The sequence below is a fragment of the Lissotriton vulgaris genome, chromosome 1_2 (genome assembly GCF_964263255.1).
Source record: "Lissotriton vulgaris chromosome 1_2, aLisVul1.2, whole genome shotgun sequence".
NCBI lineage: Eukaryota > Metazoa > Chordata > Amphibia > Caudata > Salamandridae > Lissotriton > Lissotriton vulgaris.
The window spans coordinates 220,269,487-220,296,761 of NC_141686.1; the positions used below are offsets into that span (position 1 = coordinate 220,269,487).

Sequence of the window (27,275 nt, forward strand, 5' to 3'; positions counted from 1 at the left end):
AAATGGTATGCTGAAATCATCTTTACAATCTTCGGAGTTAATGAAGAATTTGTTTTACTTTTTAGTCCATTCTGTTGCACTGTTTTGTTATGTGTGGGAACTAAAAAACAAATATTTCTCATTTTGTGCTTTGTATTGCATCGACAAAAGAGTCATCCCAACTGTGCCACTTAGCTGTTGGTTCTCAATCCTAGAGGCCGTAATGCTGTATTATCCATGTGGCAACGGGTTGCAGAATTTTTGTTGAGTGATGATGCCAAAGGCAAGTAATGTGAGGATCTTGATTCACATATTGATAGTGATGTGAAATAAATTACACTCTACTGCATTCTTAAACTTTTACAGAAAAAAAACATGACAGCTGTAGTGGACATAATAAAAGACTAGAGTCTGAAAACACCCGTGCCTACCAAGTGTTCAGTAAAATTGGGGGACCTTCACTTCACCATTAACCCAGTTTCTTCAAATCGTCTAACCAGATTCCAAAATAATTGCAACAGTCCTACCTGCCAATTTTGTCAGCAGTTCCTGTTTTGCTTCCTGGCAGGATCACTCTGCCTAGAGGTAATTAGCTCAACTCAGTGGTTGCCTTAGTGAAATAAGTATTCCCCACTACCATACCCCACCTGAAAAAAGATTTTGCTAAAAGAGCAGAGGCAAACTGGCTCAGAGTGCTCCTGATTTAAAAAACTCCTCACAAAGGACCTATTTAGATTTAACATCAGAAAATGAAAATTCCTTATCTGGTGCTACATGATAGCATACTTTTTCAGTAGGTTCCCTGTCCTCACACTTGATCCTCATCAAAGAGCTATTCAAATTCCGGAATGAAGAGCCCATCAGAACTGAATTAAATAATTTCCTTTACAATAACTTTAGCAAAAAACTATATTGTATTTTTATACATATTAAAAATAAAGTTTGAATTAAATGTCTAGTGTGTTTGTAGCCAAACTGTGAAAAACCCACTTTTAAATAGAAGTGAAGAGCCACACTTGCCAACACAATGAAAAAAGCAATTTTTAGCTAATTGCTTAAGGGTCATACAATTCGAAATATTTAGAATCTCTCACATTTATACTACAAGCACCCAGTGGTGGGGAATATTTATAAGCACAATTGTGATCACTTAGGGGCTGATTACAACGGTATCGGGGATAGGACTGCCAGACAAGCTGGCAGTGTTCCCACACCCCGTATTACAATGTTACGGCTGGCAGCGAGTGACATCGTAATTCCTCTGGTGGTGCCTGGCAGGCTCTGCCATCATTGTAGGGATCGGAGTGCCACCACTCCGACAGCCATCTTAATGGGCGGGCAGAAAAAAGGCTGTGAGACCGCCACCAACTGGCTGTCAGTGGAGGTCTCACCGCCATCGTAATCAGGCCCTTATTTGTCAAATGTTTTCTTTTGACATGTGCTTCTGCAATGCTTTAGGCTGTAGCCAGTCAGGAAAGAGTGATAGGACATAAGTGTTTCTTTTCCAGAAACTCATGGGTATGGTCCACATGTACACAGCAGCCCATATGTGACATTAACTTTTTATGTCACTAGTGTATTTCCTGTGGTCGTGTTGTGACCCGCTTACATTTTATAGGTTGATTGGAGTTAGTCAATAAAATGTATAGCCTAGGCCATGGAGCCCAGAGTCAACAGCATGGTGATAAGCCTCAGCTACTTATTGAGGCCTGCATCACCTGGTACCAATCAGCCCTTCTTCCCACATGGTGCAAATCACTGTAAAATATGATTACAATAATGAATAGTTATTGATGATTTGACAGTATGTGATCTGAATGGTATTGCCCTTGAGTTCTCAGAGTCCATTTGCCAGGCCTTGGGGAATAGGTATAGGAAGTGGGTGACCATGATGTGCACATTTAGGCACCACATCCATTGGGTATTAGTCAACGTGATATTTCTAGGTTTCTCCGATTACTAGTGGCAATAAACAGTCTATTTCCTCTGTGAGCATTTTGCCATACCCCATTGTGCTGCAGAAACTTGGTCACACCACCTTACTGATTTTGTATGATGTTGTTTCAATGTATAGAAGTCAATGATTTGATTTTCTTTTATTTGTCATAATGTGTCTGTAGTGCTTCGTTGTTACTGAACATTTCACTGCCAGGAGTTTAAATGGGCACTGTAACTGAACTGTAATGCTTTGCAGGTAGAAATCATTGGTACAGATGCATCTTAAGGTTGCCTGGATAAGAATGTCCACTTGTCCCTTTGCTCTTTGGGTTTGTGGACTCATTTACTGCTTACCTTCAGCTTCTCTCAATTATGATTGTGACGTTAGGTATCTCATCACTAAGACATCTTCATGGAACATCCAGACATTCCAGCCATTCTCAAATCCGACTAATTTAAGGATCGTCTATTAAATTATAACTGGGACAGAATTGAATGGGCTTAAAGTAAGCCATCAACGTCTACAGTATAAACTTTGGACCCTCATTTGAATTTTTTCCATAGTTTGATCTCATTGTTCATAGCAATGAAACCTGAAAACAGAAGCACTGTGACGGAGTTCATCCTGATAGGGTTTACCAGTGACCCACATCTGCAGCCCTTCCTCTTCTTCATGTTCCTGTTAGTCTACACTTTTACTGTGCTTGGGAATGTCAGTATCATGTTCATTGTTTGGTACTGTTCCCACCTTCACACACCCATGTACATTTTCCTTGCACAGCTATCCTTTGTGGACATTTCCTTGACCACTGTTATCTCTCCCAAGATGCTAGTTGGATTTCTTACCGGAGAAAAGAAAATCTCTTTTTGGGAATGCATAGCCCAAACCTATGTGTTTTGTTCTTTTGGCGGTGCTGAATTCTTTCTCTTGGGTGTAATGGCCTACGATCGATATGTGGCGATATGCAACCCACTGCTATACACAGTCAATATGAGTAAACATCTTTGTGTACGATTGATTGTATTGTCATACATAGGAGGCTTTTTGCACTCTCTGATTCAAGCTGGTTGTTTATATCAATTATCTTTTTGTGGACCTAATGTTATAAATCACTTTGCTTGTGATTACCCTGTGCTTGTGAATCTATCATGTACAAACTTTTTCTTAAATGATTTGATTCGTTTTGTAGTAAGTACCATGATGGTGGCAGGTTCCCTCCTTGTTATCATTGTCTCCTACATCCACATAATCAAATCAATTCTTAGGATCCGCACCACAGCTGGAAGACACCGGGCTACCTCCACCTGCATCTCCCACTTCACTTGTGTCTTTCTTTTCTACGGCAGCTGCTTAATCATGGAATTAATGCCCAATTCAAAAGAATCAGAAGACAAGATCAAAGTGGTCGCTGTCATTCATGCTGTGCTGGTTCCTGCTCTGAACCCGGTGATATACAGCCTGAGAAACAATGAGATGAAAGAAACTGTGAGAAAGATATTGTTCATGCCAATTGTTTCTCGGTGATCAGTGCTTGAAACAATGATAAAGTGAACAACGTTAATTCATATATGCATTGTTTTTGTCATCATTTCAGCAGAATAAAAGACTCCCCTTGGAATCAAGATGCCTCACAGTAGATACAATCAATAGCTCGTGACATACAACAGTTCAAATTCACTCCCTCCTGCGAGCAGCTGGAGTCCTATAGTTTTAAGCACATACTACCTGAGGGGAAAAGTATATAAAGCCTTAATAACATAGAGATCACATATAGATACCCAACTTCTTTATCATAATCTCATAATACATATACAAAACCTTATCAGTTAAGACCAATCCTTTCCAAAGCCTGCAACTGTAATGGAGCAATAGGATACAATAAAACAGAAAATATATGGTAGAAAAAAATATTCTAATAGGAGATCCCTAAAAATAGTGTTGTTATATCTGTTAAAGGTGTTGATCCGTAATTTCTAAACCAACAAGGGTACTGATGGAATGAATGTTTTTGATCTAGAACCCCCCTTGTAATCAGATTCAGCACATGAATACTTCAATGTGTTTCTGTGGACTAAACCTAATCTCGTTCACCTTCTTCAGGAAGAAAATTTGGGTCTTAACCTTACTCAGATTAGGAATGGCCTTTCATTTTTTATCATATGAATGCAGTACAGTATTGTTGTAATATATGTTATGGTTGCCTTCTATGTTCTATAATCATAGGCCTTTTCACGGCCTCAACATATGGGGGTATAACCCTCTGTAGTTTCCAGGATTGCCCCTTTGATGGACCCAACACTGTTCTCAGATATGTGTAAATGTCATCCTGCACCAGGTCCTGATTTGGGAAAGGGATGAACTCTCCTATTCCTCAGGTCTACCTCAATCCTTATATGTAGACAAACAACCTCCAGTAACAGGGTTTCTCGAGAGGAGCCTCAATACCCCACTTTGTTTTGAAAAGGTTTTAAAAAAACAAACAAACTAATTTATATGGTTTATGCACTTTTTTATTTTGTACTCTGCAGCACTTTCCTACAATGTCCAAAAAGACAGTCCTGGAACAGAATTTGTTTAGGTTAGCAATCATAGGGTCTATTAAGAAAGGCATTTTGAAGTATTTAAAGTAGCAATACTCTTTAACATATTCTTATGTGACTTTGTGTATTAGAATGGTACTTTTAATTGAACTATTCAGGCAATAGCCAAAAACAATTAACAAATAGTGATGCATAAGCTTCGACTTTGGTGTAGCTCTACAAGGTGTGCTTTCCCATCCACAGATCACACAGATGAACTAGCACCAATGTACCAGCGATGAATGTGAAAGACAGATTATGCCAGCCCTGCAGAACACTCATCAATGTGCTATTAACATGGAACTATTGCTTTTGGGTTACTAACAATCCCTAGAAAGGGATCAGGGCACCGTGGTAACTGCAACACAATATTTACAATCACACACAGTATTTTTTGGGACCTTTCCAGTCAACCACACAAATGAGGTACCATTTTTATTGGGAGAGCTGGGTGGTAGGAAATGTGTGCGGGCCCGGTGAATCCACAACTTATTACAATAATAATGCCTGGTGACTAGTGAGCTTTCTGCAACCCGGGGGAGGGGGTGGATAAGGGAAAATTAACCCCATCTGTACCCCACAGGGTCAGAAATACTGTGCTAAATTTGGGAGGGGTGAGGGCATTATAATGCCCTTTTAGGGCAGCCTCCACTCCAAAATTTTCAACAAAACAAAATCCATGGTGTCTAGTGTGCCTTCTGCAACTAGGGGGAGAGTAGATTAGGAGGCGGGGCAGAAAAAGTGAATAATGCCAGAAAAGTTGGGAGAAAGCAAAAGCCCTCTCCCAAAGAGGTACTCCCCCCCCTGGTGCTTAGTGGGTAGAACCCTTCTTGGGGATCACCCTCCTGTGGTGATCCACAAGCAGGGATCTACTGGGGAAGGGTACCATTGGAAAGGGGAATTTTCCCCCTTTCCAATGATACATCTCACATTTGCCTATGTGCTTGGGGCTGAGATAGCCCCAGGAGCACGTAGACAGTGAAAGTGAAATGAGTTGATCTGTTTACAGCAGAGGCATTTCTGACTGTTGTGCCGAGGACGTAATGGTTACGTCCTTGGCACAGCAGCACCACAGCAGAGGATGTAGCTATTACGTCATCTGCATGGAAGAGGTTAATAAATCTATTTTCTGCTATGTCCAGGGGCCAGCTTTGCTATAGCCCCAAAAACCAGCTCCGTAGTTCCCAACCAAGATATATTTTCTCTAAAAAATAGGCAACATTTAATTTATTGGTTTATGTTTTAATTTACGGGCAAATCTGAAAACAGCTTCTGAATTTCTAGTAAAAGATTGAAGTCTTGCCGTCAAAAGAGGCGACCAACTCAACAAGGATTCCCAAATATTTTTTTCTTTCACTAATACATGGTCTCCCATGCTATAAATGTTTGAGCTCGTATTTGGGCAACGCATGTAATTACAAAAGATTTAGTAAAATATACTTGAAGGTCCAGCCCATTCATGTATTTCAAGAAAAGATCTAATAGGGATTGGCGGCTGTTTGCTGTGCGGGCGATCAGCAAAGTGTTTGTTATCCTAAAATGGACACCAACTTTACCCCCATTTTCGGACGGTCCTTTCCAGTCTCAACTAAAAAAGAACTTATGTCATTTATATAAATCAGGAAAAGAAAAGGGGCCAAAATGCAACCCTGTCTAATGCCCTGCATGGACTCAATAAGTAGGGACTGAGGGATCATTTACTGAGAGATAACAGTAATAACAGTTCCGGTTCCATGCCCATCCCACTCATTATGTACTGCAACAGTTCACTATGTCATTACGCTCATTGCTCAAGCAAGTATGTACATTTGTAAAATGTCATATAACAATGTTAAAATCTGCTGCTTGTTGGCTTAATAGTATCTCACAGGTATAGATATGGTTACCCTGTTAGGATTTTGACCTGATTGTGACTACATATTACCTTAGGCAGGTATATGTCAAGTGGCCACATCCCAGGCTTCCTTGCCCCGGGGAAAAGAGATAGGGAGAATTGTGGGTTCACTGAGTATAGTCATGGAACTGACAGCTGGAATATCATGACTGCACATAGGTTATTTACTATTAGAGGGTGAACTAGTGGAAGACAATGTGTACAATTTGGCTTTAATTGCCCCAATCTAGAATAAATTAGCTCCAATTTATTGGAGATAAGATTTGCGATTATGGCATCAACATCACTAGCTGCCATGTTTTGGAGCCCAACGTCTGAACATCTTGGTGGAGGGAAATGTGAAAAATATCTGGTCCGAGGTTTCTTTGATTAGGTGCTTACATACATTGCTTTCCTTTTTACTGATTTACCCTTAGTTAAGTTGGCTTGCTCCTGGAAGGACGAAACAAAGGTGGCTTTAGAGAGATTTATAACATCTCTTGAGGATGGCAAGTCAAGAGCCACAGGGGCACCATTATCTACAATAGCACTAGGTGAACCCAATCAAAAAATAGGGGTGCTTGCTAAGCTGGATGGTTGGCGGAGAGGAAGATGACAATCGGCCAACTCTATTTCTTTTGAGATGGCTCCCACGGCCTGTTTCAAATACCCCGTTTGAATAGGTTCTGTATTAGCCTGAGGGACTGTGTTGAAACTTTTGTTTCCCCATTGTTTCAACAATACCTCTACGCATTTCTCGGAGAACAAAACAAAACTATACAATATGTATATATGTACAATATATGTAAAGGCCTCCAATATCTAAGGTATTACGGTTTGCCCACAGAACCTTTTATTCTTTTTAAACCTCAGCCAAGAGGATGACCCAGCCCAGCCTTGTCTGGGTGCGGACCGGGTTGGAGAACTTGGTGCATCCCGGTACAGGATGTCCCACCAGTATGGTATGCAGGCAGAGATTAAAGCACCGCCTCAGCAAGGATAGCGTCCCATGCTGCGGGGGTAGATGCAGCTTTATAAGAGCCATAGCCATGCCTCCCCTGAGCGCTTGGGGCAAGATCTGGGCTCAGTGCACCCTGTGACATAGAGTCCCACCAGCGTGGTCTGAAGGCAGAAAAAAAATTGGCCCCCAGCAGGGATAGCGGCATGCTCTACAGGGGTACAGGCAGCACTATTAGCCTGAGAGTCAAGCCTCCCCCAAGCAGCTACGGCAAGATCTAGGCTAAATGCACCCTGTAATAGGAAGTCCCATCAGGGTGGTGTGCCAGCAGAGAGAAAAGCCCCCAGCAAGAATAGCTCCTTAAAATTGCATTATCTCACCACACTAGTATCTTAGTGCCTTAAAACCTTGCCTCATTGATATCCAGAAAATGTGATGATCTAAGGTACTGCAACAGTACTTGCAAGCACTCTATAACTCTGCTCAAACAAACCAACCCTGCTGAACGCTGCCAGGCACGATAATGTACACCCTCTGTGCCAGCAGCAGTGGTATATACAGTATAGAAGCAATATAGAAAAATTGGTCCTACTTACTTCAGTCGATTGCTAACATGAAGTAAAGTTGTGCTGCTACTGACTGCTTGCAGAGAAACACAGCCTAAGCTCCCCTTGTAGACTCCTGGGCTCATACGTCTTGTGGTTACCTTGTGGTTATTTTGGGAAGATCCTCCTGAAGGGAGATTGAGGGTGGGTTGCTCAGGGTAGAATGATTGAAGTGGGATCTCTGCACTCAACTCCGGCCCTCATATAGAGCGCCCGGGCAGAGGCTGTGAGATAGGACGGAAGTAGCAGAGCGGAGCTTCACAGTCAGCACCAGTATATATACTTAAACAATTACCAGACCTAGTAAGTAAAACTTATATTTGAACTAAAACGTAGGGGCTTATTACGATGTCGGGCAAAATGCCTCATCCCGAAAGTCGGAATCTCCTAGACAATGTCGGAACACTTGCGACCGACTCATCGGTTTACAATATGACCGACCGATTACAATGGTTCAAGGTTGGTTTGAATACCGCATGGTCTTTCTGAATCGGTTCCGACCAGCTCACGGAGAATCTGTGTCAGTCAGACCCACATCATACAGCTCTGGACGGTATTTCCAGCCAAGCAATTAAAATGTTGGTTCCCAACAGCCTTTCCGAGTTGCCCTGTCAGAAAGTGACTTTTGGGGCCGAAGTGTGTACCTAAGGGACCCCCATGTAAAATACCACACTGTGTGCCTGGCACCATGGGGTGCCTGCGACAGGGGGCAGAGTTTTCTGCACAGCCTGCATTTCCCCATAGGAGCCTCTGTTGTCAGGCAGAACATCGGCTCCATAGGAGTCAATGGGAATCCAAAATAACAGTGTTTGGTTGCATCGTATTTGGCTGAGAGGAACCGCCGACCGCGAGCCGGTGGGTCCCAATTCCGAGTCGGTGTCGGCAGAAGGGAACTCCGATGGCAATCGCAAAGAGGCCCTTAACTGGTATTAAACTTAAACATGTAAAATACCAATTCATTAAAAAAGACCAACTTCTATCTCTTTACATAGTTTTTCTAAAAGAAAACAACTACGACTTAAAAAAGTGATACACTGCCAGAGAATAACAACTATCACAAACCAGCAAAAAGATATAAAAAAGTCAGTATACATAAATTAATACAAAACTATAAATGTACCCAAATTGTGACCAAACCTAACAACCTCAACTTCTACAAACCACAAGCAAATTACATTTTATAATGAAACTTACTTTTTTTTTCATCCACTAGAAAAGAAAGCACCTACTCCACACTAGAAAAACCCAATGGAAAAACTGCAAAACAGTGTGAAACATCTAAAAAGAACATTTAAAGTATACAAAATTGAAGGAGTTACAAATTTGTAAATGCAAATACCATATGTACTTTCAGATACAATGACAGAGAATAAAAGTAAATCACTTCACAGAAAGGAAAGCAGGTACTAAATTACATGGGCTACACCTACAGCCAAGAAAGTGCATCAACAGAAAATATAAAGTGGAAATATGCTAAATAATATTCTAATTCATGCTATGGGAGGGCAACTCCAAAAGATAATATTGTACTTCATGTAAGAGAGCACAACTACCCCCAAATGTAACCGAGATAAAACGAAGGGATGCATTTTAGGATATAAGAGAAGCAAGCACTAGCTCCTAGGAACCCACAAGCAAAGCCTTTGAAGATATACGACATAAATTTCAGGAATTCATCACAGCTCAACTACTATCTATACTAACTTTAAAATGTTTAATTGCATGAACTAACAAAGTATCCAGCATTACCCCACCTGCCTGCAGAAGATTCCAAGACATACACATACCTGAACATTTAACAATTACACATCATTTACTAAGACTTAGCCAAAGGGATATACGCTAATAAATAATTACCATCCTAAAAATTAATTATAGACTTTGGGAAAGCCATGATTCAAGCCATTCTATAACTGTACTTTAACATAACCGCACAAGGCTGTTACTATCTTTTCAATCAAATCAAATCTGCACTAAGTTTAGAATATTTACAAACAACCAATTTGCCTTTAAAAACAAAACAAATAAGTATATGTCTCTGTCATAGAGGTAGCCAACCACTACAATTTACTAATAGAAAGCACTTTCTGCCAGCAAAATGACGACAAATGTAGCCCCATATTGGATTATCTGAAAGACACTTGGGTTGGCAGACTGCATCGCTCAGGACAAAGACTCCAGCCCAAATTCCAAATGCCATTTTAGAATGTTTATGACAGAACCTAGTCAAAGGAAGCTAAAACAAACAATGCACTGTAACAATGGCACAATACTTTCTAACCCACACTAGGCAGAATCCTACCTCTACTGTACAAATGTATAGACGCATTACAAAAAGAAAAAAGCAACCAACAACTAAGACTGGAACAATCTGTAAGCCAGATCGCCCCTATATTTACCAAACAAACCAAAAGAATTTATGAAGTGCTTCAAAATAAATTAAAACTCCTCATAAAGAACGAAGGAGTACATTACTTAGAAATAAAAGCTAAAAACATATTTTAAAATAAATAGCAACCTACTGAAGTCCTAAAAGGTTACAACAAAATCTAAACAAAAATACCAAATCTTTTTTATTTCAAATAATAAACTTATTATTTTCTTGCTTCAGTCAAAACATTCATTAAAATTCCAATGTTAATGAAGATTGATATATTAAAACTATGTATATACCAATTCTTTTTTTAAATGCAGCCATCACCAACCAAGAACATTGAAAAATGAGCTCACTCTATCACAGAACTTAATTACAGCACATAAAGCAACATATAAACCAAACAATATCACTAACCACAATGTTTATACTAACAATATAAAATAATATTTCCCACCCCAAATAAATACAATAAATTAGATTCTATTAAAACATGTATAGAGTGCATGGCTGCCTCAGCAAAGAGGCGTCCCAGTGCTGGAGCAGGACTAAGCAGGGGACGAAACCAGGGGTTAAAGCTGAGAAAAGAGCCGGGTTTTCACAAGACGTCTGAAGATCTGGTGGTCAGGGTTACTGCGGATATGTAGGGGTAGAGAGTTCCATAAGGCGGGGGCAGGTGCCTAAAGAAGCGGCTGCCAGATCTGGTCCAGCATATGCGTGGAATTTGTGCAAGGAGCAAATTGACAGAGCACAGTGCTTGCAGTGGAGAGTAGAGGGCGTACAGATCGCCAAGAATGTCTGGGCCGATCCCTGTCAGTATCGTGTGCATGATACATAGTGCCTTGGAACGAACAGGTTGTTCGAGGGGCAGCCAATGTAGACGGTGGAGGAGATTTGAACCATGGCTGTACTTGGGGAGGGCAGAGATGGCGCGTGATGCAGCGTTCTGGACCCGCTGTTGTCGGTTCAGCACAGACTTATTGGAGTTGTTGTTGTTATTGGAGCCAAGAAGAAGCACATAACAGTAGTCCAAATGGGACAGTATAGAGACTTGAATATTAAACTGGCGCGTTTGGGCATCAAATAGACAAAGAATCTGTCTGAGGCCACGCAATAATCCAAACCATTTCCCGGCCACTGCTTTGGCATGAGTTTCAAAATTAAGATCTTTGTCAAGCAGAAATCCCAGTTTTTTAGTGCAGGTTTAGGGGCAGGAGGGGAACCAAGGGCTGGGGGCCACCATTTGTTAGTCCAAAGATGAGAGTCTTTGCCAATCAAAGGAATCTCAGATTTGGCGGAGTTCAGTTGCAGAAAATTGGCTGTCATCCACTCTGCGATAGCTGAGACATCTTCTTTAAATTTTGCTCTATCTTGGCTAGGATTATTAGACAGGGTAATCACCAAATGGGTGTTGTCAGGGTATGACACCAGGGAGATTCCTCATGCTTTGGCCATCCGTATAAATATTAAAGAGCGTAGGGCTCAATGTTGAGACCTGAGGAACCCTGCAGCGGAGTGTGTGAACATGGTAAGCAAAAGGTGGGGCTGTCACTTGAAATATCCAGGCGACCAGGAAGGAGAAAAACCATGATAAGGCTTTAGTACCATTCCTATCTCCTCCAGACGGTGGAGCAGGATTTCATGGAAGACCGTGTCAAATGCTGCGCTCAGATCCAACAGCATCAAGGCTGAGGGTCTGCCGGCATCCAAAGCGAATTTGAGTTGTTCTACAACAACCAACAATGCCGACTCAGTATTGTATCACGGTCAGAAAGCATTCTGGGTGCTATCAATTATATGATTGACTTCCAGGAAGTGAGTTATCATTGAATTCACGTGTGCTTCCAGAATTTTGGAAAGAAACTTGGCCGATAGTTTTCTGGTTTGGAAATGTCTAGCGTTGTTTTTTTGAGTAAGGGAACCACTTTTACATGCTTCCATGAGTTTGGCACCACAGCTGAGGAGAGGGATAGATTAGGCAGCTCCAGACACTCAGGTAGAAAGCCCTGTTGAATTTTCCTGAAAGTGTCTGGTTTTAGGGGGTTGTGTAGAGATCCTGATTTACTTTTAACCACTAATCTCTCCAAGTTGTTCAGGAGGATAGTGGGTAGTGATGTAAGAGGGACAGTCTCAGGGCCGGTATGCGTATTGCCACTGGAAGTTGTGTCATGGTCCAAAATATGGTAGATGTCTTAAACCTTCTCCATAAAGAAATTTGCAAGCTCTTCGCAATGTTGGATTGGAGGATATAATACTACCTAATTCCGATGGAAAGGAGACCAGATCCTTCAGATGAGAGAATATAGTTGTGCTGCAATTAGTACCTGTGATGATCAAGCTAAAATAATGGGCTGCCCTGGTTTTGCACACTAGCTTATGGTAGGATTTAATAGCTGTTCTATACTGTGCTTTTGCCTGGGAGTCATATGAACTCCTCCATATTCTTTCCAGGATCTTGCAGTTCTTCCTGGCTAGGGTCAGGTCTTCGTTCAACCAGGCGTTAGCCCGGGTCCTTTTAGAGTGAGTGAGTTTGAGAGGGATGCAGGGGTCCAATGCATGGGTTATCCACCTTTGGAAGAGCGCATCAGCCTCTTCTATGTTGTTGGATGTTTCTAGTGGCTTTGTGCTCAAGGCTGTAAAGAGGACTTCTTGGTTAAGTTTATGTCAGGGCCGTTTTAGTGAGGGATACTGGTTTAGCTGAAGCTCGGGCCAGCTATCGTTATCTGTAGAGGGATGAGAAAGAGATCAGTCCTGATCATGGGGAGCGGTGCTAAGACTTTCAGTGACTCAAGATAAGACAAAATAGGGTCAAGGAGATGTCTAGCTCTATGTGTAGCACTGGGGGCCAATTGAGTCAGTTGGCAGGCTGCCAAGTCCCCTAAAAAGCTAAAAATCTCTAGGTGAAGGTTCAGATTGCCGATAATATTAAAATTGGCAGTCTGGAGGGCTAGTACTGTGATAGTGTTTACCACAGCTTCTCTAAGAGTTCTATATGGGCCAGGTGTACAGTAAGTGAGGAGGCCAGAGAAGGTAAAATTCGCACTCAGTGTGATTTTGAATAATGAACTCTCACAGTCCGGAAGGTCTTGAGGAGACAGACTACATGAGTGGACTGATTTATAGATGATTGCGATACCGCCCCCTCTCCTTCCTATTCTGTTTAGGCTGCTTATGGCATAGCCTGTGGGAAGGGCAAGTAAATAAAATGTACTGTTCTGTAGCTGCAGTTCTTTCTCCGTATTCACATAATAAAACATAGTATTCCACCAAAACTGGGGGAAATAATGTTGAAAAAGTACAAAACAGAAAAAATTAAAATACATTGAATCTAATAGAAATCCCTTGAAGCAAGCCAAATAATCTAGGGATCCTAAAAAAAAAACCAATGCCCATATGAAACATTTGTAGATAAAAACCAGTAAAGTAAATTTAAAAAAACAAAGCATAACACATAACACTCCGAAAAATGTATATACAAACAGTTAATCAACAAAATATAACAAACATAACATAATTTAATTTAACATAGCAGTACATTACTAAAATAGTGTAAAAAACTAACTACAAACTAGTAAAACACTAACACTAATGCATACAAATATACAAACAAAACACATACAACTCTATGACTATCATTTTGTCCTCCCTCGTAAACCACCACCTCCCTCAAAGCCCTTAGTATATCCTTTATAAAGGAAGTACCTGTTCCGCAGCACCTTACCGCAACCTGGTATACATACAAATATTTAATGCATGCTAATAAAAAGTATTCTAATATGATATTGAAAATATGTTTTTAAAATATTTAAGAAATGTTTAAAAAACTGTTAAAGAATGTAAAATAAAATTTGAAAATGTACAACATACAATACAATACTTTGTAAATATATTTGACATGTTATTTTATTGAGATGAACCTAAAAGTACACATTTATTGTACTTACCATGATATCAAAGTTAATTTTTTAGATTCAATGTATATGATAGAATTATCAGAATATGCTATAAACAAACTTTGAGCACATAGAAAATGAGAAAAATGAGTGACGTCTTTGTTATACAAAATATAATGTAATGAATATATTATTGCTTACAAACATTTTTTGTTGTATTTCTAATCACCAACGATACCAATGCAATAACAATAGCATTTCTACTACCTACAAATAAAAGTAAAATAAAATATTTCAGAATATATTTATTAAAAAATTATTCACACTCCAACATAAGTCATAAAAAAAAGTTTGATTCTAAAGTGGTTACCTTTATCATTCCCACTCCAATCTAATACTGTAGTGTAGTTCCTAGTTTCCCACTAGGCCCTGCGCATTGGAATAACATAAACAGTAGTATCGACGTGGAACTGCGGATATTCCAGGCCTCCACTGACTATGCTAAACTTAATTGGGTTGTGTTACCAACTAGCTCAGAGGTCACTGGAAACTTTCTTCTCTGTATAGGAAGTGATCAGCTTCCCTGGCACAGACAAGAAGGGATTCAGTTTTCCAACAACCGTGCAACATGACAACTTTGCTCCTCAGATCAAGAGTCAATCTCTAGGGTCGTGTGAAACAATAGACATGTATTTCACTCAGTCAGTCTAGTGCAGTTTACTTTCACGAGATGTAGAGAACAGAGAGACGGGCGTTTGTCAATAAAGGGTTAACATTTATTGAACAGTCTTTCTTCTCGTACTAGAGAAATGTATTGCCACAATTGCAATAATTGTTATTATAAAAAGTACGTACAGTAAGATAAGTATTGCGAAATAGAACTGTAAAAGCATTGATATGGTTTCTTAGCCATACAATGATTTAAAAGTAATAAAACATATATACAGTCATATATACATTAGGCTAACATACTCAACTGGTGCTTCTAACTAAGCCTACCCCAGTGTGCCTGACCTAAGCCTAACACGTGAAAGGGGAGTAAGTAAGTAGCTTTAAGTTAAGTTGGTTTTGCCAAGGTTTGTTTCAAGAATTCTCGTCTAAGGGTTTAGTCAACACCATACCTCTGAATAGAATGATGGAGGATTGGTATCTCCTTCAGGGGTCTCTCTCGATATCCCAGTCACCTGCGAGGGTAAACCGGAAACGCTGTAGCTGGATTTCTCTGCACGAGAAAGGCAGCGGCTGCTCTTCAGCGCGTCGAGGAAGGAGGGGGGACAGCGTCCGCGGGCAGCTGGAATCTGCTGGATGTCTTCGCAGGGGGACGACTGTTCAGCTCCTTAAGCGTACTGCACCATAGTTCGCGCTGTAGCGGCGATAATGGTATCAGCAGCTTCACCACCACAGGATAGCAGGCTGCAGCGACAGAGTGCTAGATTTACCAACACGGGGTCGTGCAGGCAGCTGGCTTCAGTAGCTCGTACCACAGGCAACAGGCAACAGGCCATTGCTTAAGGCAACGTTGGTAATATGTATACCTGACAGGTGCCGGGTTTGACGCAAGTTTGCTGGACATAAGACGTCAATTAAAGATGTCACTAGGAAGTGATAGTTATCAGTTGCCCATTAGAGTTCCATTACTAATCAAAACATAGCAAGCGGGGATTTCCAGGTTTGCTAAGTTTTTATCTTGTTGAAGAACTCGGAGTGTTATCTAGGAATATCAGATAGTGACTGCTGCTCTGTCATTGCACTAATTGGTCGCAAAGGAAGTGGCAGAGGGAACTATGCTGAAATGTGGCTCTGTTCGTGTGAGGCCAGAGATGACTTTTCAGAAAATCGCACTTGAACGGTTATGCCAATATAGGGAATAAATGGATTTATAGCCGAATAGGGGCATAAGGTCACAGTATCGATCAGGAACCTAGATAAACACGCAACACCCACTCCACGGGTTAATGTCCATCAAAATTACTAAAACTAAGCAATTAGATGCATGTGTAACATTGCCCACCCCAAAATACATAAATGCATTCGAAATAGGCGTACTTGTAATACATGGAATATAGGTACTGTACGTTTTTTAAAGCATAGTAATCATTCAAGAATTATTGCATATGAAATCAATGAACAATTATGCAAAAGGAATTACACATGAAGTATCTCTGACAGAAGAAAAGCGAGATAAATCATCACATAAAAATGCATTGTAATAACATATGTGCTAGAGGCTGGTGTAATGTTGTTATGTCTCTAGATGTGTTTAGAAATAGAAGTGTGAAGCTTCTGTTCTCTAAGAATAGTTTTTACGTTAAGCAAAGAATTGTTCGTGCCAAAAAAAGGTCAATATTTAGAAAAAAATTGTCCAATTCAAAGAAAATAGATTTCCAAAGCTCTTGGCAGTTTTTGTTGTTCAAAACTGAAGGCCGAATTCAGAGTTCATGGGAACACTGTGTGTCGGAAAGCTTCTCAAAAGTTATTGTTTCTCTATGGGTGAGAACATCGTATCAGACAGGCTCTCAAAGAATTGGTCTACAAATTCAGGTGAAAGTTCAATCAAATTAGATAGCGCTGTAACTTGGCAGGTGTGAGAGTGATTGCTGTCATCAAAGGCAGGACCAGCAATGCTCACAGAACGTTGTACCTGGATGATGTTGCTTTTGTCACTCGCTCCACTGTTACCACCTAGTCGTAGTACAGGAGTCTCAACGAATGCTGTCATCAGGATTGGTAGCCGCTGGGGACAACACAATGCGTGAGCCGTTATTGGACTGAGCAAAGTATCGACGTCCGTTGGTACTGCTGATGGAAGTGAAAGACAGATGTCCAACAAGCATTCATCTCCGCAAAGCATACACCGTAGCACAGGTAAAATGCAATTTTGCCATATCGGTCTGAATGAAAGGAACCAGGTCATGTTTAGATCTCTCAGCCTGGCCAATCCAAGGACGTTAGTTATCCTGTCCCGGTAGCGCATTGCTAGGATTGTCTCTTCCATTCCCATGGGAGCTATGTCTGAGCCGAGGCTTGCCATAACGTAGCAGGAGGGTCAAAAATAGAATCCCTGCGACGAGTCCCAAAAATAATGGTTTGCCGCCAAAAATGGAGTGCACAAAATTAGGAAAGATTCCCAAAATTGCCTGGAAGGGTGTTAGCAGTCCCGTAAAGACTGTCTTAAATATGCCTGGGATGCTTGTTGCACTAGACATGTTAAGGAGTTGGCTGAACATTTCTACGAAATGCACGGGGCAATTTGTTGATAAAAGGTCATGAACTTCAGTAGCTGTCCTTGCAACTAGAAGATCATACGTCTCTTTAGATGACGTTATAGGCACTGTTGTATGTAAAAGTACAGATTTCATTTTGCTTAATGTATCAATTCGTATAGAATAGAGATTCAGACGAGGCCAGAGGGGAGTCACTATGTCTGGAGGCCCACTCGGGAACAATGCTTGCATACAGCATTTGACCATGGATGTTACTTCTACTAGATAACTTTTCCCTGGCACGAGGCCACAACATCTGTGATCCGTTCTAAGAATGTAACTCCCGTTTGAAAGTTGCATAAAGAAGGGCTCTATCTGAGTTGCAGGTGTGACTAGCTGGTGGCATGAAAGGTTGTTTGAATTTCCATCACATGCTCCGTGTAAATTAATACCCTGACACAAAAGTATACCGCTTAGTAAATGTTTACAATTCTCACCACTAAGAAATACATTTTTGTCACTGTCACTATAGCAAGAATGAGTCTATGGTAATTTCCATATAGATTTTACACATCCTTTACCCAATTGTTCATACTGGCCAGCAGGTATGTACTCAAGGCACTTTTTAAATCGGAAAGTTGTTATCGGAATTGTGATAATTCCGTGTATTATCCATTCAATGACAGGACTCTCTGACATTGTCAATGGTAATCTCTCGAGTTTTTCGATGCTCAGGATTGTATAGTCTGCTCCTTTCTGTGCCAAACTGATCTGTTTATCAGTAAGGTTAAAACTGGAAAATAATGACGTTGTGTTGATTAAACGCCAAGGCACATAGCCTGAACGAAGATTTTGCAGCGTCCAGCCTAATTCTATAATAGAGCGTAATTGAGACTGGCCATGTTGTAACATAAGCAAATCTCTGTCTATCACATCAAAGGCAGAGGATACAATATTGTCCAACGAATATATTCTGGAAGACAGAGTCATTAACCCATTGTCTACCACAGAAAGCGATTTCTCCAAATTAATACGATCAATTTCTCGTATTTTTTCAGCAGTTTCAATTTGCTTTACTTTCCAAGCCTCGTTGTAAGCAGCATAGATGCTGGTCGCTATGAAACGCTTTTGACGCTGTTTGCGTGGTCCAAGAATGAAATCGCGCAAATCAGCACCATCTTTTAGTAAAGACAAGTGTTGCTTAATTTCAGCCAGTGTGGATGAGGTTAGCCATTCTAGGCAGAGTTTCCCTACACTGTATGTTGTTATAATCCCTGGATGTTGTCTCTGGGAATATCTTGAGTCTAATCTGGTCATTTTTAACCCCTGTGTTTTATTCAGGAATCTATCTTGACAGCTATTTGTGTCTGTAGGCCAGATTAACCACTTTTTCCAATCAGGATGTGTTCTGTTGAAATGTAAAATTTGTGACACGTCTAACTCAATATCTGTGGTTGTATTCTCAGGTATTGGCTTTGGTATAGACGGTGTTTTAAGGTCTTTGTTCTTAGCTAGGCCAAGACAAGATGTTTGGTGTATTGTGTCATTTAAAAACAACATTTGTTCTGGTATCATGCAGGTTCTAAATAGTGCTTCAATGCCTTGCACCTGCCAATCTTTTGTACCCCAAATTGTTTTCGTTTCAATATTATTTTTCCAATAATCAAAACCAAATGTCATCATTTTGTCATAAAATGCTTCTGAATATATCAATTTAGAATTTGTCAGCATTGTTTTCATTCCTGTTTTGTCTAACAGTTTATAATAAAACGTTTCTGCATCACTGGTGTTAAACCCTGAAAAGTATTTGAATTTCTCAAAAAATGCTTTAGAACTGCTTTTAGGTGGTGTAGAACAATGTTCCCATTGGTTATACATAAAAACATTTCTAGGCTGTGCAGATTTATGCAAGTAATGATCCCCATAGTGGGTGTAACAGAATAACTGCTCATAACTAGATGAACCTTGTAAATAATCATGATCTATGAATCTAGCTGAGATTACTAAATTAGACATCATGTCATTAATACTGTTAAAGTCCCAATCATCAGAGAATGTACTAGGTGTTACAAAGTCACTTAAGGAAACCTTTAGTTGATGAGGATACTTCAGGATTTCGACCGGACCATATATCTCATAGTCAGTTTTTTCCCATACTACCCCACCAGGTATTGGAATTGCTGTGACGTTTACTGTTGACAGTTCTCTTTTCTTCACGTGGGATGATCTGTGTGGTTTCAGGACTAGGTTGATGTTCTGACTTGCTGTGTCCATTCAATTGTAATGAACTTTCCTAAAATTAAAACTAAAATTAGGCAGAGTAGGAGTATGAATACCCCTGAAATTATCCAATGCTCAATCAACGGTGAATCCAGATATAATTCTTTGATTTGTTGAAGGAGTCCTGTTGTATTTTCTTTAGAATACTTTTTTGTTTCTTGCATCACTTCGGAGTCGTTTTCATCTTCAGAGAAGTTGTCGAAGTTGATGAAATAACCAGAGGCAGTTCTGTCAATTGATGGGATTGTTCTTTCAATCTGTCTCTCGGTAGCACTTTCTGATGCCACATTAGTGTAGACTGGTGTTGTTTCTTGACGAACTGTTTCAATCTGTGTTTCAAGAGGCACGAGTTCCATGGCATTATTGCATAGTCCTTCATTGTGCACTGCAGGCTGATCGAATGTGATGAGTCTTTCAGTTTGAACCTCTTGGATTGTTGCAAGTTTGGGTATTCTGTTGTTTCTTGGGAGTCCACTGGGCCTACTGTTTATTATAGGCCACATGCTTGTGGTTTTACCAGGTCGATGGACACGACTCTGTTCTCCTTTTTACCAGCAAGGGGCGGTAGCACAACTGATCTTGTTCCGGTGACTGCTAAGACAGGTACTGCTTTTCTGTAAGAAGGCCCAAATTCCTTCTTCACCGCGATCTTTTCTCTGACTAGATACCCAATCTTTGGAATCCAGACAGGCCTTGCTGGGGCTGTTGCGGGTGGTGCCTCGTCAGTGGTACTTGGCTGTTGCTTTAACTTTATGTTGCTTAATGATTTTCTTGTTTCATTCAGTTCCTGTAAAACAGCCAAACGATCCTTTACATCAAAGTGCGTAGTTTCTTCTTGTACCACTGGCATCTGACTATCGAGGTCCTGAACTCGCATTCTAATTCCAAACAATAGTTCGTATGGGCTGAAACCTTTTAGAGAATTTCTTGGCATGTTGTTAAGACTAGTCTGGACACTTATTAAATGTTTGACCCACCCAGCGCCTGAACCTAATACCTTCGCTGTTATAGATTGCTTTATGTCACGGTTTTTTCTTTCTACCACACTATTCCCTTCGGGGTGCGACGGACAAGAATACCGCAACCCAATTCCCATGCTGGCCATGGCCTCCCTATAAGCTCGAGAGCTGAAAGCAGGACCCTGGTCAGAATGGAACGTGGTAATTGCGTATGTGCCGATAAAGACTCGCAAATATTTTATAACCGTTCTAGCGTCAGCCGAGCGCTGGAGGTCTCATTATTTAAGTGCTTTTCGTCTTAATGGTGTACACTGGGACGCGCTTCTCTTCCTTGATTGCGCAGATAGACCGCCTTATGCTGTCTAGAAGGGATCCTGAAACTACACTGGCCTGTTCATTACTGCGATCTCTGTTGCAGTCTTCACAATTTTGAGCAAAACATTGAATATCTATACTCATTCCTGGCCACCAATACTCTGATTGTAATTCTTTCAGAGAGGCTTTGATTGTTTGGTGTTTCAGACCCAACCCCATGTGTGCTTCCAGTAATAGGAAGCCCCTCCTGCTCCTGTTTGGAATTACTCTGTCCCCCACTCCAGGGATTCGAGCAAAAGGAACGGAGTTTGCATCGATTATGTATGCATAATTGAGTGGATAGTTTACAGGTAGTGCTGCACAGTCGCCTTTTACGGTCGTTTTTACTGCTAGCATGGTTTCCCCGTCTATGTACTTATCTGTACGCTTTTTTGTGGCTACGGAAGCCGGTTTAGTTGCTTCCGCGGTGGCTGTATTAGCCAATGAATTCCCTGCAACGTGAACGCCATCACGTCGAAGACTCTGTGCGTGAATCACGTGAGTCTTTTGTAGTTCTTTGTGTAAAAGAGCTACCTCGTTCCAGAGCAATTTATGCTTTATTGTGGCACCTGTGTCATCTTTGTAATCGTTTTCGATCCAACTCTGCAGTTTGTTGTTGTAAGAGTTGACGCAAAAATGAGAATCGCACACTATAAGTGTCGGGAATTTGCGTTCTGCATTTTCGAGCGCCATCTTTAAAGATCTGATTTCAGTTCTCTGAACCGAACAGTTTCTTACAGATTCAGTTTTTGTTACTTTCGGTCTGAATTTACCGCACAGCCAACGACCTTTAATGATCGCACATGCTGCATCGTAGGATTTTTTCTCTACGTTGAAGTGCTGTACAAAGCAACGTTGAAGTGCTGTACAAAGATTATACAGGCGTATTGTGGGAGAGGCAGAATTTCGATTGGCAGAGGATATTCTTCTTCATATTCTAAATCATTCAATTCTTCGAATTGCGGGGCGAAATAGTATTTCACATCTTCCGCTGCTAGAGAATCTATACACTGTATCCATTTCGGATCCAGTGACACTGTTGGCAGGTTTACTGGGCTGAATAGCGCTTCGAAGGCGGATTCTGCTGTAAGGATATTAATCCGTTTGCCGTGTGCTAGTTCTCGTTCATTTGCTAATGCGATTTGCACTGCGTTCACAGTTTTTTCTGTGTGACTGAATGTTTTTTCTGCTTGTGTGTACAAGTGAGATTTAATTGAAATTGGTACTTTTACTCCCTCATTAGAGGTTAGGTATGTGAATCCGCATCGTCCTGGGATGATTCGGATTACAAGATCACGTGTGTTGTCACATGTATCTAGTTTTGTTTTTGCTAACATGTCTGTTTGCAGTGATCTCAAAATTTCTGTGTGTTTTTGAGTCCAATTGATTTGTTTAAAATCAGGTTTAATTAGTTCGTAGAGAGGTTTAACCCTCTCTGCGTAATTTAGGATGTGAGTTCTTCCGAAATTCAGAAAACCTAGAATGGATTGTAAATTCTTCAGCGTTTTTGGAGCTTGGAGTACAGCGCACTTCTCTAAGAAGTTGTCTACTAGGCTTTTCCCTTCACTTGATAATTCGTACCCTAAGAACAGTACTGTCAGATGGGCAATTCTGGACTTTTTAAAGTTGAATTTGTAACCCTCTGCTGCGAACCCAAGTATAATGGTGTTCACTCTTTTCAAGTGAGTATCCAAGTCGTCATCTGTGAGATAAATATCATCTACGTAAGATAATGCTTCATCATCATAGATTTGTAGTAACTCTGTTACCCTAGCTGAGAATAGTCCTGGGCTGTTCTTGAACCCCTGTGGGAGTCGACAGAATTTTTTCTGTGACCCAAATGCGGAGAAAGCGGTCAAATATCTGCTTTCTGGTGCAATGTTTTGACAAAAGAAGCCATTAGATATGTCTAATGTCGTTTTGTATTTTTTCCTAACTATATTATTCATTAGGGCTGCACTATGCGAGTTTTGTACTACAAAAGTTTTGCAACATGTATTAAGATGTCTGTAGTCCAAAACTAGACGATATGAATTGTCTGGCTTGGAGACAGGAAACAAAGGATTGTTCATTTGAGAGGTGCATGTTTCAATCACCCCCTGGTATTCAAGTTGATCTAAGATCTCCCTGACCTGTTTTTTAGCTTCTTGCTTTATGGGATACTGCCGTTGGGCAGTTGGTTCACTTTTTAGTTGGATTTTGTGAGGAGGTGAATCCTCATCCCATCCTACATGATTTTTATACAATGCTGGTGCCTGGGCTACTGCCCATTTCCTTGCATATGTATATTTTTTGTGAATCGGAATGTGATTCGAGAAGGCAGGCATAATCACTTCTTCGCCACGAGGGCACTCCCTGACAAACTCTGGGGGCCAATCTTTTTCAGCTAACAGAATATCATAGCCTTTTGAGAGATTATCGCAAAATAGACCCTTAATTTTCCTAGTCTTATCACCCTCTATACGCAATGTTATTTCGTATATTTTATGGGGCTCGCTAAGTCTGGCGTCGGCAGTTTCAACCTGAATCTATTCATTCGTGTCCACTGTCTCCAGATGACTCATCAAGATCTTGCGCGCTATACTGATTTCTGCTGCACTGTCCAACATTGTCAATGCCCACTCCCCGTTTTTCAACTGTGTCCTCAGTATTCTCGGCATGGTTGATTACTCTAATACTGGCTACCTTCTTTTTCTGAAATTGAGATTTTTTATTTTGAGCAGGTTCCTTGTCTTTGGACTTGGTGTGCTCTCCTGGTTCTGACCATCCTCTTCTTTCCGAATTCTGTGGAAGAGATCGAGAGGGACGTGTATCAATACTTTGATATCTATCAGGTTTTTTGAGATTATCCCTATTACTAAGGTTATATCTTTTCTCAGAGGGCTCCCTCTGGGGAGACTGGCGTTCTCGAGTCGGAGTTCTTTCCCTCCGTCGAGGAGACCTTCCTCTGGACTGGAAAACTTTTTCCTTGGGAGTGGATTGTTTATTTCCATCCCAGCTCTTTTTAGGAGTGTTTAAATTATTTTTAATAAATAATTTTTCAGGACTTTCGAGCAGTTGGGGTTTTACTGGTTTCCCACTCAAGCTGTCTCTACCTAATTCTTCATAGCATTTTTCTATGATTTTTTCAAGCTCAACAGGATCTTTTATATCTGTTTCCTTCAGCTTCTGGCGAATCGCCACAGATGCTGCTTCTCCTCTTATATTGGCTAATAATATAGCCGAGACCTGCTTGAAGTCTTTCAGTAATTTCATACCTAGATTTAAAGCGGGCTCTGGACCGAATTCATATTGAATCTGTTTTAGCACTTCTGGTATTACCGCCATAGACGGAACACCGTGTGTTTTTGTGTAGATGGAAGCAAAGACTGTACCCCAAGTGTCGCAGTCCTCCACGTGTGGTGCGATTCCCATAGGAATATATGTATAGACAGAAAGCATTGAAGTGTGGAGATGATACATTGTTTCTCACTATAAAACTTTGATGAACAGATGTGGAGGACTGCAAATTTATCAATGCTGATGTATAGTGACAATTAATATTTCCCATATTTGAGTGACAATTTTAGGTTTGGAGCAAATTGTAAACTGTTTAGAATTCATTTATGGATTAATGAAGGGCAGTTTCCTGAGACACTTTCCCAGTATTTACAATATCTGCTCTGTAATACTGATATTTGGTATACTTGGGCATCATTATCTGCCCATATTCTCTGTGCTCCTTATATGCCTAAAATCTCTATATTGTTTGATAGATGTTGTTGATCTTGGTGGTTCACAACTGAGAGCCTTATTAAAACGATAGTGGTCCATGGGACTACAGAAGTCACAGTGGCATTCCAATAACCGCCACATTGCGAGACCGCCCGCAGTAGTATAAGTGTGGCAGTCGGACAGCCACTGAACCGCTGCTACTGCAATACATCAAGGATCCTGCGGCAGTCTAGCAGCATTTCGAGGCCAAAATATGCTGGCGGTGCTGCATTGGTCTCAGCCAAGCCTATTTTGAGTTGCCTCACTTCCACACTTTTCATGGTGGTCACCCTGCCGTGAAAAGGGTGGCGGTGAGGTGACATGTGCCTCTGTGCCTAGGAGTGCATGTAGTGCCCCTTGTAAACCTGCACGCCGAGATCCAGCACAGTGTGGCATGCATGCCACACTGTGCAGGAAGGAGAAGGCGACGCTTTGAGAGTGGTGGTCTGCCTGTTAGGCTCCTTAAAGAACCCGACAGACCGGTGCCTTCAGACTGCAGATGGACCACCCGTCAGACCAGAATAAAACACCTGATCTAGCAGGATGCCCACCCTCGAGTTTGGTGGTCCCACAGTGGCCCCTGCACTGCACCATTGCTGGATTTGGGACCGCCAAACTCATAATAAGGCCCTAAGTGTTCCTCCTGGCACTACGTTCAGCAGAGAAGCCATTGTTCTGCCAGTTCTTCTTCCAACTCACAGAGAGTTCATCTCCGCTAAGTGATCAACAATTAATACCCATTATCCCTTTTTGTCTCAGAGTTAGGCTATTATCATCTGAGACAGAGTCATAAATTTAGTGGTATAATTCTATGTCAGTCTGTTTTTGGCTCAGCAATACATATTTATGAATCTCCCTTTCCGCTTACATCATCAAAATCTGATTTCGCCATCATATGAGATTTTAAAAATCAAGCAGGATAAAGCTTTTAAGAGTTCTTCCTAAGCAGAGATAGGCATATCTGAATTAAATCCCAAACAAGCTTACTTAGAATAAGGTAGAGCAAGGTCCACGACATGAAAATAATGTTGCCATTTATTTCATTGAAGGTCACATTAACTCAAATATGCAAACCAGAGACACACTTATCACCGAGAGAACAGAGAGAAGGGTACTGCTCATCACCCTGGCTGCACCTCTGGGTGGGCACCCACGCGTTGTGCAAAGTCAAAAGGGTTACTGCATCTTGCATTTTGAGAGTGACTGGCACTGTGACATTGTTTGCAGTAAGGCAAACGGAAACTACTGATAAAGTTGGTAGGGTGTCCCTTGTGAACCTTAGCCCCTTTGGCAAGGGAGTGGCCACGAGCCATCCGATGCTTTACCTGATGCCAGGCATAAATGTGGCATCCCAATGCACTTTGTAGACCACCTTCTGAACCTGTTGAAGAACAGAAGCGCACTGGATATGCTGTCTCTGGCATGAGAAGGGCCTTTAAAGACTCAACCCAGTTCCACCTTGCACCCAGGATAAAGGAGGGGACTCCATGTCTTAGTTGGATGACTTGTTGTTTAGCCACAGGAAAGCCACAAGCTGCAAAAGTTCTTATCCATGGAGTGCACATCATTCTAGAAGCAACTGAACCTGGACTGTACCTTGCTAGTGGCCTCTGCTGGGATGAGTTCTGGTCTCTTAGTGCTGCCCCTGAGGTCCTGAGTGGCTTTGATGTGAACAAGAGGAGTTGCATTAGAAAGGTAGAGAGGGACCTCAGTTGCAAGGGCAATGCAATTTGAAAGTCACAAAATGAAATGTAGTGGTGTGGTGTGGCTCCCTGGTTAGAGGCGGCAGACCTGGAAGCAGAGGACAGCCCGGGACCAGGGTTCAATTCCCAATGCGGCAGGGTCGTGAACCAGGGTCAGCGGACTCGATAATTCTCGCCTCGGTACCTACTCTAACCAGGGATCACACTCGGCAATATGGCAGAGATACCCGCCACCCCCTCTCGACGCAATCCCCAAGGATGGGAAACTGGAAACTGTTCTGAACTTTTGGAAGGCGGGAGGGAGTGACCCTCCCGGCCGTATTTATTAAAATATGAAACAAAATTAAAACATTAAAATAACAGTTTCATATTATGTACAATTTCATTTCCACATTACGATGTTTGGATAACCTTAACAGATCTCTAATACAAAGGTTCTCCTAGCCGAACTAACATCCTACAAAACATTTGACTTGAAATTGTACATCCTAATGTTAAGGGCCAACGGCAAGGTCGTAACCGGTGTCAGATCCCTAAACCAGAAAATACCCCCCTCACTTGTGAGGGGGGGCGACCGCACAGAGGCGTACCTCAAGTGCATCTACCAATTTCCCTTTGACTTGACGGGGGCCCCAATGGACTCAACGCCATTTAACGGTCGTCCGAGGACTCGTGTGAGGTGTCTAAAAGGTAGCGTAAACCCCCTCCCGAACCCCACACAACTTACCCATCTGCCGTCGCAGATGTCCTGGCCCCGGGAAATTCCCCAGGAGGGCCCGTAGCCCCTCCTATCCAGGAAGGGGCCTTGACCGCCTTTCCTTTC

The 27,275-nt window shown here is 41.4% G+C and overlaps 1 protein-coding gene across 1 annotated transcript; it reads left to right on the forward strand.

Annotated features, from left to right (window-relative positions):
- Positions 1–2,503: 2,503 nt before the first annotated feature.
- Positions 2,504–3,442, forward strand: LOC147735058 (olfactory receptor 5P80-like). Its single transcript, XM_086952585.1, has one exon. It carries the CDS (start codon positions 2,504–2,506, stop codon positions 3,440–3,442), a length of 939 nt encoding a protein of 312 aa, XP_086808711.1.
- The last annotated feature ends 23,833 nt before the right edge of the window (positions 3,443–27,275 follow it).

Coding starts and splice junctions, on each gene's coding strand:
- LOC147735058 (XM_086952585.1), top strand. CDS start 2,504: ATGAAACCTGAAAACAGAAGCACTGTGACGGAGTTCATCCTGATAGGG.